Consider the following 11,391-nt stretch of genomic DNA (forward strand, 5'->3'; position numbering starts at 1 on the left):
CCAACACAGATAACAACATTCACACTCACATTCACACCATTGGCACATGCACTAACATAAAGAGGGATATTTCATTACAATCGACTCTCTTGGTTGCTTTGTTGGGTCTGCTCCTATCCCTGGCCATGCTCCTCCCACCCCAGCAGACGATAGTGTGGAACACCGCAGACGCCACCGCAGTTTATATATATTTTTTTTTTACATGCACTAACATAAAGAGGGATATTTCATTACAATCGACTCTCTTGGTTGCTTTGTTGGGTCTGCTCCTATCCCTGGCCATGCTCCTCCCACCCCAGCAGACGTTAGTGTGGAACACCGCAGACACCAACACAATGTATATGTGTTTTTTTTACATGCACTAACATAAAGAGGGATATTTCATTACAATAGACTCTCTTGGTTGCTTTGTTGGGTCTGCTCCTGTCCCTGGCCATGCACCCCCCACCCCAGCAGACGATGGCGTGGAACACCGCAGAGGCCACCGCAGTGTTTATGTGTTTTTTTTTTTTACATGCACTAACATAAAGAGGGATATTTCATTACAATCGACTCTCTTGGTTGCTTTGTTGGGTCTGCTCCTATCCCTGGCCATGCTCCTCCCACCCCAGCAGACGATGGTGTGGAACACCGCAGACACCAACACAGTGTATATGTGTTTTTTTTTACATGCACTAACATAAAGAGGGATATTTCATTACAATCGACTCTCTTGGTTGCTTTGTTGGGTCTGCTCCTATCCCTGGCCATGCTCCTCCCACCCCAGCAGACGATGGCGTGGAACACCGCAGACACCACCACAGTGTATATGTGTTTTTTTTTTTTACATGCACTAACATAAAGAGGGATATTTCATTACAATCGACTCTCTTGGTTGCTTTGTTGGGTCTGCTCCTATCACTGGCCATGCTCCTCCCACCCCAGCAGACGGTAGTGTGGAACACCGCCGAGGCCACCGCAGTGTATATGTGTTTTTTTTACATGCACTAACATAAAGAGGGATATTTCATTACAATCGACTCTCTTGGTTGCTTTGTTGGGTCTGCTCCTGTCCCTGGCCATGCTCCTCCCAACCCAGCAGACGATGGCGTGGAACACCGCAGACACCAACACAGTGTATATGTGTTTTTTTTACATGCACTAACATAAAGAGGGATATTTCATTACAATCGACTCTCTTGGTTGCTTTGTTGGGTCTGCTCCTATCCCTGGCCATGCTCCCCCCACCCCAGCAGATGATAGTGTGGAACACCGCAGACACCAACACAGTGTATATGTGTTTTTTTTTACATGCACTAACATAAAGAGGGATATTTCATTACAATCGACTCTCTTGGTTGCTTTGTTGGGTCTGCTCCTGTCTCTGGCCATGCTCCCCCCAACCCAGCAGACGATGGCGTGGAACACCGCAGACACCAACACAGTGTATATGTGTTTTTTTTACATGCACTAACATAAAGAGGGATAATTCATTACAATCGACTCTCTTGGTTGCTTTGTTGGGTCCGCTCCTGTCCCTGGCCATGCTCCCCCCACCCCAGAAGACGATGGCCACAGTATATATGTGCTTTATTTTTCTGTATTGTTTTACTTTTGTGACTGGTTGCATCAGCTCTGCTCTTTTAATGTTCTTTGATGTTTCCCTCTTACACACATGTTTATGTGTGCTATGGCTATGAGGGTTTTTTCCCCCCTTGGCCTCAGTCTGGAATTTACACTGACATTTTTTCTCTCACGCCCTCCCCAGCGTTTACCTGTTTCTCACGTGTTTTGTAAGGGGCGCCAGAAGTTGACAGACCCGTCAGCGATCCTGTTCTGTCTCCCTGTAATGTTTGATCCTGTTCTGTCTCCCTGTAATGTTTCTCTGATCTTGAATGGGATTGTGCTGGCAAGATTGTCAAACTGCACGAGCAAGGAAGACCTCTTGCAAGGCCAACATGACACTTAGGCGTCTACTACTTGACTTTGTTTTAGTTCCATGACCATTAGGATCTTTCAGGACATTTTAAAGCCACAAGCTCACAGTGTGGATTTGACCTTTTTAGGTTCAATCAATCAATGTTTATTTATATAGTCCTAAATCACGAGTGTCTCAAAGGGCTGCACAAGCCACAACGACATCCTCGGTTCAGATCCCACATCAGGGCAAGGAAAAACTCAACTCAATGGGACAATGACAAACCTTGGAGGGGACCGCAGATGTGGGGACCCCCCAGGCGACCGGTGCAATGAACGTCGAGTGGATCTAGATAATAGTGTGAGAGTCCAGTCCATAGTGGATCTAACATAATAGTGTGAGAGTCCAGTCCATAGTGGATCTAACATAATAGTGTGAGAGTCCAGTCCATAGTGGATCTAACATAATAGTGTGAGAGTCCAGTCCATAGTGGATCTAACATAATAGTGTGAGAGTCCAGTCCATAGTGGATCTAACATAATAGTGAGAGTCCAGTCCATAGTGGATCTAACATAATAGTGAGAGTCCAGTCCATAGTGGATCTAACATAATAGTGAGAGTCCAGTCCATAGTGGATCTAACATAATAGTGTGAGAGTCCAGTCCATAGTGGATCTAACATAATAGTGTGAGAGTCCAGTCCATAGTGGATCTAACATAATAGTGTGAGAGTCCAGTCCATAGTGGATCTAACATAATAGTGTGAGAGTCCAGTCCATAGTGGATCTAACATAATAGTGTGAGAGTCCAGTCCATAGTGGATCTAACATAATAGTGTGAGAGTCCAGTCCATAGTGGATCTAACATAATAGTGTGAGAGTCCAGTCCATAGTGGATCTAACATAATAGTGAGAGTCCAGTCCATAGTGGATCTAACATAATAGTGTGAGAGTCCAGTCCATAGTGGATCTAACATAATAGTGAGAGTCCAGTCCATAGTGGATCTAACATAATAGTGAGAGTCCAGTCCATAGTGGATCTAACATAATAGTGAGAGTCCAGTCCATAGTGGATCTAACATAATAGTGTGAGAGTCCAGTCCATAGTGGATCTAACATAATAGTGTGAGAGTCCAGTCCATAGTGGATCTAACATAATAGTGAGAGTCCAGTCCATAGTGGATCTAACATAATAGTGTGAGAGTCCAGTCCATAGTGGATCTAACATAATAGTGTGAGAGTCCAGTCCATAGTGGATCTAACATAATAGTGTGAGAGTCCAGTCCATAGTGGATCTAACATAATAGTGAGAGTCCAGTCCATAGTGGATCTAGCATAATAGTGTGAGAGTCTAGTCCATAGTGGATCTAACATAATAGTGTGAGAGTCCAGTCCATAGTGGATCTAACATAATAGTGTGAGAGTCCAGTCCATAGTGGATCTAACATAATAGTGTGAGAGTCCAGTCCATAGTGGATCTAACATAATAGTGAGAGTCCAGTCCATAGTGGATCTGACATAATAGTGTGAGAGTCCAGTCCATAGTGGATCTAACATGATAGTGAGAGTCTAGTCCATAGTGGATCTGACATAATAGTGTGAGAGTCCAGTCCATAGTGGATCTAACATAATAGTGAGAGTCCAGTCCATAGTGGATCTAACATAATAGTGAGAGAGTCCAGTCCATAGTGGATCTAACATAATAGTGAGAGTCCAGTCCATAGTGGATCTAACATAATAGTGTGAGAGTCCAGTCCATAGTGGATCTAACATAATAGTGTGAGAGTCCAGTCCATAGTGGATCTAACATAATAGTGTGAGAGTCCAGTCCATAGTGGATCTAACATAATAGTGTGAGAGTCCAGTCCATAGTGGATCTAACATAATAGTGAGAGTTAGAAGCTGTCCAAACTTTTTCCACACAGAGAAACTCTTACATAAAAAGGAATGCGGGGACCACTTTGATACATTATAAACGTTTCCTATTTAGTGTTCTTTTGTATTAAACATTGACTGGCCAATCCAGTGTATGCCAAGATATCTCAAGGTATTAAATACACAACCCAAAACCAGCGAAGTTGTCACGTTGTGTAAATGGTAAATAAAAAGAGAATACAATGATTTGCAAATTATTTTCAACTTATATTCAATTGAATAGACTGCAAAGACAAGATATTTAACGTTCCAACTGGTAAACTTTGTTATTTTTTGCAAATATTAGCTCATTTGAAATTTGATGCCTGCAACATGTTTCAAAAAAGCTGGCACAAGTGGCAAAAAAGACTGAGGACTGCTCACCAAACACTTATTTGGAACATCCCACAGGTGAACAGGCTAATTGGGAACAGGTGGGTGCCATGATTGGGTATAAAAGCAGCTTCCATGAAATGCTCAGTCATTCACAAACAAGGATGGGGCGAGGGTCACCACTTTGTCAACAAATGTGTGAGCAAATTGTTTAAGAACAACATTTCTCAACCAGCTATTGCAAGGAATTTAGGGATTTCACCATCTACGGTCTGTAATATCATCAAAAGGTTCAGAGAATCTGGAGAAATCACTGCACGTAAGCTACGAAATTACGGACCTTTGATCCCTCAGGCGGTACTGCATCAAAAAGCGACATCAGTGTGTAAAGGATATCACCACTTGGGCTCAGGAACACTTAAAAAAAAACACTATCAGTAACCACAGTTTGTCGCTACATCTGTAAGTGCAAGTTAAAACTTTACTATGCAAAGCGAAAGCCATTTATCAACAACACCCAGAAACGCCGCCGGCTTCGCTGGGGCTGAGTTCATCTAAGATGGACTGATACAAAGTGGAAAAGTGTTCTGTGGTCTGACGAATCCACATTTCAAATTGTTTTTGGAAACTGTGGACGTCGTGTCCTCCGGACCAAAGAGGCAAAGAATCATCCGGATTGTTCAAGGCGCAAAGTGTAAAAGCCAGCATGTGTGATGGTATGGGGGTGTATTAGTGCCCAAGACATGGGTAACTTACACATCTGTGAAGGCGCCATTAATGCTGAAAGGTACATACAGGTTTTGGAGCAACATATGTTGCCATCCAAGCAACGTTACCATGGACGCCCCTGCTTATTTCAGCAAGACAATGCCAAGCCACGTGTTACATCAACGTGGCTTCATAGTAAAAGAGTGCGGGTACTAGACTGGCCCGCCTGTAGTCCAGACCTGTCTCCCATTGAAAATGTGTGGTGCATTATGAAGCCTAAAATAGCACAACGGAGACCCCCGGACTGTTGAACAACTTAAGCTGTACATCAGGGGTAGGGAACCAGATGTGGCTCTTTTGATGACTGCATCTGGCTCTCAGATAAACCTTAGCTGACATTGCGGAACACGATAAGTAATGAATAATTCCGCTGGTAATCACAGCGTTAAAAATAACGTTCAAAATACAAAACACTCTCATGCATTTTAATCCATCCATCCGTTTTGTACCGCACCTGTTCAAGAAGTCGCATTCATGGTAAGAAGTATTGGATTTATTATCGGTTGGCTTCAGAATACCAATGTTATTAAAAAGAATAAGAGACTTATTATGCTCTAAAAATGTTGGTCTTACTTAAAAAAATGCACGCATTTAATTGTATTCAGTGTTAAAAAATATTATATGTCTCTAACAGAAATACGTTATAATATATTTGGCTTTCATGGCTCTCTCTGCTGTACATCAAGCAAGAATGGGAAAGAATTCCACCTGAGAAGCTTCAAAAATGTGTCTCCTCAGTTCCCAAACGTTTACTGAGTCTTGTTAAAAGGAAAGGCCATGTAACACAGTGGTAAAAATGCACCTTTGACAACTTTTTTTGCAATGCGTTGCTGCCATTAAATTCTAAATTCAAGACTATTTGCAAAAAAAATAAAAAATAAATAAATTCTCAGTTGGAACATTAAATATCTCGTCTTTGCAGTATTTATTTCTTCAATATGTCCACAACCTTCCCTAATATAATTACACGTTTAGTTATATAGACAAAATATTATTTGGGGGACACTCCTGTTTTAAGTTATCGGTCTTTTATTATTATGCTATTTTCCATTGTATTTATTGCTATTACTATCACTGTTGTTCTCTCAATGTTATATTTTTTATTAACTTAATGTATTTATATTTTATTTTTTACATATATTTTATATGTTTTATATATATATAGCATATCTATATCATGTATTTTTTTGGGATTAATTTTCAGTATTCAGTATTATTAATTATTACAAATGTGTATGTATTTGTTTTCTTCTTCCTTTTTTGTGTGTAGAGCACTTACTGTTTGTCCGTCAATGAAAAGTGCTAAATAAATAAAGTTAGAATTGATCAGCCAGTTTGAGTTAAAATGCAGACTATTTTTAAACGTGTTGTTTCCTCGTTTAGTTATATAGACAAAATATTATTTGGGGCACACTCCTGTTTTAAGTTATAGGTCTTTTATTATGTTATTTTCCATTGTATTTATTGCTATTATTATCACTGTTGTTCTCTCAATGTTATATTTTTTATTAACTTAATGTATTTATATCTTACATATATTTTATCACATGTTTTATATATAGCATATCTATATCATGTTTTTTTTTTTTTGGATTAATTTTAGTTAGTTATTCTCCAGTGGGGACGCCTCAAATGTGTATGTATTAGTTTTCTTCTTCCTTTTTTTGTGTAGAGCACTTACTGTTTGTCCGTCAATGAAAAGTGCTAAATAAATAAAAGTTAGAATTGATCAGCCAGTTTGAGTTAAAATGCAGACTATTTTTTAAACGTGTTGTTTCCTTTCGTTTAAAACGCCTGACTTCCGGTCAGCAAATCTCGAGCGCTTTTATTTTGTACAGTCTACACCGGAAGCAGTAGTGGTGACCCAGATGTCGTTCCTCCCGAACATTTGACAACATTCAAGGCACGACTCTTATTGAAAACAAACATGTAATATTGCATAGTCACGTTACGAACGCGGTTTCCGTGGCAAAACCGATACACTCATCGCCAGTCTTTTAAAAAATTTTTTTTTTTTTAACCGGGGTCTTTGGGTAAACAAAAAAAGCGAATTTTTCGTCGATGGACATTTTGTTTTTCCTTGCAGTTTTCCGCTTGAACGGCGCATGAAATAAGTGTTATTTAAATACTTGCTGACATTTAGCAGCTGCATTAGTTGTCTGCCAGCAAATAACAGCATTGAGGTTTGCAAAAAAAAAATTATAATCGAGAGAAAAAAGAAGAAGTGAGAATGAGCTTCTTCAGTTTCGGTCCAAGTGCTGAAATGGAGGTGGTGCTGAAGGACGCGGAGACGCGCAAGAAGGCAGAACACAAGACGGAGGATGGCAAGAAGGACAAATATTTCCTCTTCTACGATGGCGAGACGGTCGGCGGGAGGGTGGACGTCACGCTGAAGAGCCCCGGGAAGAGACTGGAGCATCAGGGCATCAAGATTGAGTTTGTGGGACAAATTGGTAAGTGTAAAGAATACAATATTTACAACATGATAGTTTGTTCATTGCGTCAGTCAGGGAAATGCATCTGTTTATCTATGAAATAAAGATTATATTCACATGCACTAAAGAAGTGGTCCCCAACCATGGGTCCGGGTACCGGCACCGGTCCGTGACGTATTTTCTACCGGGTTAAAAATATGTTTTGCAAACCAGTTTGTGGTGATCACAACATGCAGACGACAGCGTGCAGGTAAAAAAAGGTATCTAATGCTTAACCCTAAAATAAACAAAAAGGCGAGTGCCGCCAAGAAAAGGCATTGAAGCTTAGGGAAGGCTATGCAGAACGAAACTAAAACTGAACTGGCTGCAAAGTAACACAAAAACAAAATGCTGGACGACAGCAAAGACTTACTGTGGAGCAAAGACGGCGTCCACAATGTACATCCGAACATGACATGACAATCAACAATGTCACCCACAAAGATAGATAGCGTCCGCACAACTTAAAAAGGTGTCTAATGCTTAAACTAAAAGTAAACAAAAGGTGAGTGCCCCTAAGAAAAGGCATTGAAGCTTAGGGAAGGCTAATCAGAACGAAACTAAAACTGAACTGGCTGCAAAGTAAACAAAAATAGAATGCTGGACAACAGCAAAGACTTACTGTGGAGCAAAGACGGTGTCCACAAAGTACATCCGAACATGACATGACAATCAACAATGTCTTCGCGAAGAAAGATAGCGACAACATAAATATTCTTGAGTGCTAAAACAAAACAGGTGCGGGGGAATAGCGCTCAAGGAAGACATGAAACTGCTACAGGAAAATAAAAAAAGAGGAAAAACCACCAAAATAGGAGCGCAAGACAAGAACTAAAACACTACACACAGGAAAACACCAAAAACTTCAAAATAAGTCAGGGCGTGATGTGACAGGTGGTGACAGTACACCTACTTTGAGACAAGAGCTATAGTGACGCATTCTTGGTTATGCTTTAATTGTCAATATCGACTGCTGAGTTTAATTTTTTTATGTTTTCTGCTGGTGGTGTGCCTCGGGATTTTTTCAATGAAAAAGTTTGAAAAGTTTGAAAAACACTGATCTATGAAATAAAGATTATATTCACATGCACTAAGGCAGTGGTCCGGGGACAGGTACCGGTCCGCGACGTATTTGCTACCAGGCCGCACAGAGACATTAAATAATAGTCTGGTGTGCCGTGGGAGAATATGTAATTTCACCTATTTGGGGTAAAAATGTTTTTTTGCAAACCAGTAATAATAATCCGCAAATAGAGCTCGGCAGAGTAACCGTGTAATACTCTTCCATATCAGTAGGTGGCGGCAGGTAGCTAATTGCTTTGCAGACGTCGGGAACATGGTTTGTGGTGATCACAACATGCAGACGATAGCATGCAGGTAAAAAAAAGGTATCTAATGCTTAACCCTAAAATAAACAAAAAGGGGAGTGCCGCCAAGAAAAGGCATTGAAGCTTAGGGAAGGCTATGCAGAATGAAACTAAAACTGAACTGGCTGCAAAGTGAACAAAAACAGAATGCTGGACGACAGCAAAGACTTACTGTGGAGCAAAGACGGCGTCCACAATGTACATCCGAACATGACATGACAATCAACAATGTCACCCACAAAGAAGGATAGTGTCCGCACAACTTAAAAAGGTGTCTAATGCTTAAACTAAAAGTAAACAAAAAGGTGAGTGCCCCTAAGAAAAGGCATTGAAGCTTAGGGAAGGCTAATCAGAACGAAACTAAAACTGAACTGGCTAAAAAGTAAAGAAAAACAGAATGCTGGACGACAGCAAAGACTTACTGTGGAGCAAAGACGGCGTCCACAATGTACATCCGAACATGACATGACAATCAACAATGTCCTCGCAAAGAAAAAGAGCGACAACTTAAATATTCTTGAGTGCTAAAACAAAACAGGTGCGGGGGAATAGCGCTCAAGGAAGACATGCAACTGCTACAGGAAAATAAAAAAAGAGGAAAAACCACCAAAATAGGAGCGCAAGACAAGAACTAAAACACTACACACAGGAAAACACCAAAAACTTCAAAATAAGTCAGGGCGTGATGTGACAGGTGGTGACAGTACACCTACTTTGAGACAAGAGCTATAGTGATGCATGCTTGGTTATGGTTTAAATTCACATCCAACAATTGCGACAAATACTGTTTATTGTCAATATCGACTGCTGAGTTTCATTTTTTTAATGTTTTCTGCTGGTGGTGTGCCTCGGGATTTTTTCAATGAAAAAGTTTGAAAAGTTTGAAAAACACTGATCTATGAAATAAAGATTATATTCACTTGCACTAAGGCAGTGGTCCGGGAACCGGTACCGGTCCGCGACGTATTTGCTACCAGGCCGCACAGAGACATTAAATAATAGTCTGGTGTGCCGTGGGAGAATATGTAATTTCACCTATTTGGGGTAAAAATATTTTTTTCAAACCAGTAATAATAATCCGCAAATGTGTTGTTGTTGAGTGTCGGTGCTGTCTGGAGCTTGGCAGAGTAACCGTGTAATACTCTTCCATATCAGTAGGTGGCAGCAGGTAGCTAATTGCTTTGTAGACGTCGGGAACATGGTTTGTGGTGATCACAATATGCAGACGACAGCGTGCAGGTAAAAAAAAGGAATATAATGCTTAACCCTAAAATAAACAAAAAGGCGAGTGCCGCCAAGAAAAGGCATTGAAGCTTAGGGAAGGCTATGCAGAATGAAACTAAAACTGAACTGGCTGCAAAGTGAACAAAAACAGAATGCTGGACGGCAGCAAAGACTTACTGTGGAGCAAAGACGGCGTCCACAATGTACATCCGAACATGACATGACAATCAACAATGTCACCCACAAAGAAGGATAGTGTCCGCACAACTTAAAAAGGTGTCTAATGCTTAAAGGGGAACATTATCACAATTTCAGAAGGGTTAAAACCATTAAAAATCAGTTCCCAGTGGCTTATTTTATTTTTCGAAGTTTTTTTTCAAAATTTTACCCATCACGCAATATCCCTAAAAAAAGCTTCAAAGTGCCTGATTTTAACCATCGTTATATACACCCGTCCATTTTCCTGTGACGTCACATAGTGATGCCAACACAAACAAACATGGCGGAAAGAACAGCAAGCTATAGCGACATTAGCTCGGATTCAGACTCGGATTTCAGCGCCTTAAGCGATTCAACAGATTACGCATGTATTGAAACGGATGGTTGTAGTGTGGAGGCAGGTAGCGAAAACCAAATTGAAGAAGAAACTGAAGCTATTGAGCCATATCGGTTTGAACCGTATGCAAGGGAAACCGACGAAAACGACACGACAGCCAGCGACACGGGAGAAAGCGAGGACGAATTTGGCAATCGCCTTCAAACCAACGATTGGTATGTGTTTGTTTGGCATTAAAGGAAACTAACAACTATGAACTAGGTTTACAGCATATGAAATACATTTGGCAACAACATGCACTTTGAGAGTGCAGACAGCCCAATTTTCATCAATTAATATATTCTGTAGACATACCCTCATCCGCTCTCTTTTCCTGAAAGCTGATCTGTCCAGTTTTGGAGTTGATGTCAGCAGGCCAGGGAAGCTAGGGTCGATATTCTTCTCTTGATCATCTTCGGTGGCATAAGGGACGGTGTGAGCCAAGACATCCAGGGGGTTTAGCTCGCTCGTCTGCGGGAACAAACTGCCGCCATCGCTTGCCGTGCTAGCGAGGTCCTTTGTCCCTGAATTGCTCACACACTCCGGCAGATTCAATGGGGGTCTGGCGGCAGATTTCTTTGACTTTATGGTTGGAAATGCATCTGCTTTGAGTGTCGCAGGATATCCACACATTCTTGCCATCTCTGTCGTAGCATAGCTTTCGTCGGTAAAGTGTGCGGAACAAACGTCCAATTTCTTGCCACTTTGGCATCTTTGGGCCACTGGTGCAACTTGAATCCGTCCCTGTTCGTGTTGTTACACCCTCCGACAACACACCGACGAGGCATGATGTCTCCAAGGTACGGAAAACAGTCGAAAAA

At 41.1% G+C, this 11,391-nt stretch overlaps 1 protein-coding gene across 1 annotated transcript in view; it reads left to right on the forward strand.

The window, feature by feature from the left end:
* Window positions 1–6,747: 6,747 nt before the first annotated feature.
* Window positions 6,748–11,391, forward strand: part of LOC133614852 (vacuolar protein sorting-associated protein 26B-like) — a 36,312-nt gene continuing 31,668 nt past the window's right edge. Inside the window, exon 1 of the mRNA XM_061973188.1 lies at window positions 6,748–7,363. Within this exon, the coding sequence (XP_061829172.1) occupies window positions 7,141–7,363 (223 nt within the window). The 5' untranslated portion in view covers window positions 6,748–7,140. The remainder of the gene's footprint in view (window positions 7,364–11,391) is intronic.

Source organism: Nerophis lumbriciformis, linkage group LG17 (assembly GCF_033978685.3).
Source record: "Nerophis lumbriciformis linkage group LG17, RoL_Nlum_v2.1, whole genome shotgun sequence".
Lineage (NCBI taxonomy): Eukaryota > Metazoa > Chordata > Actinopteri > Syngnathiformes > Syngnathidae > Nerophis > Nerophis lumbriciformis.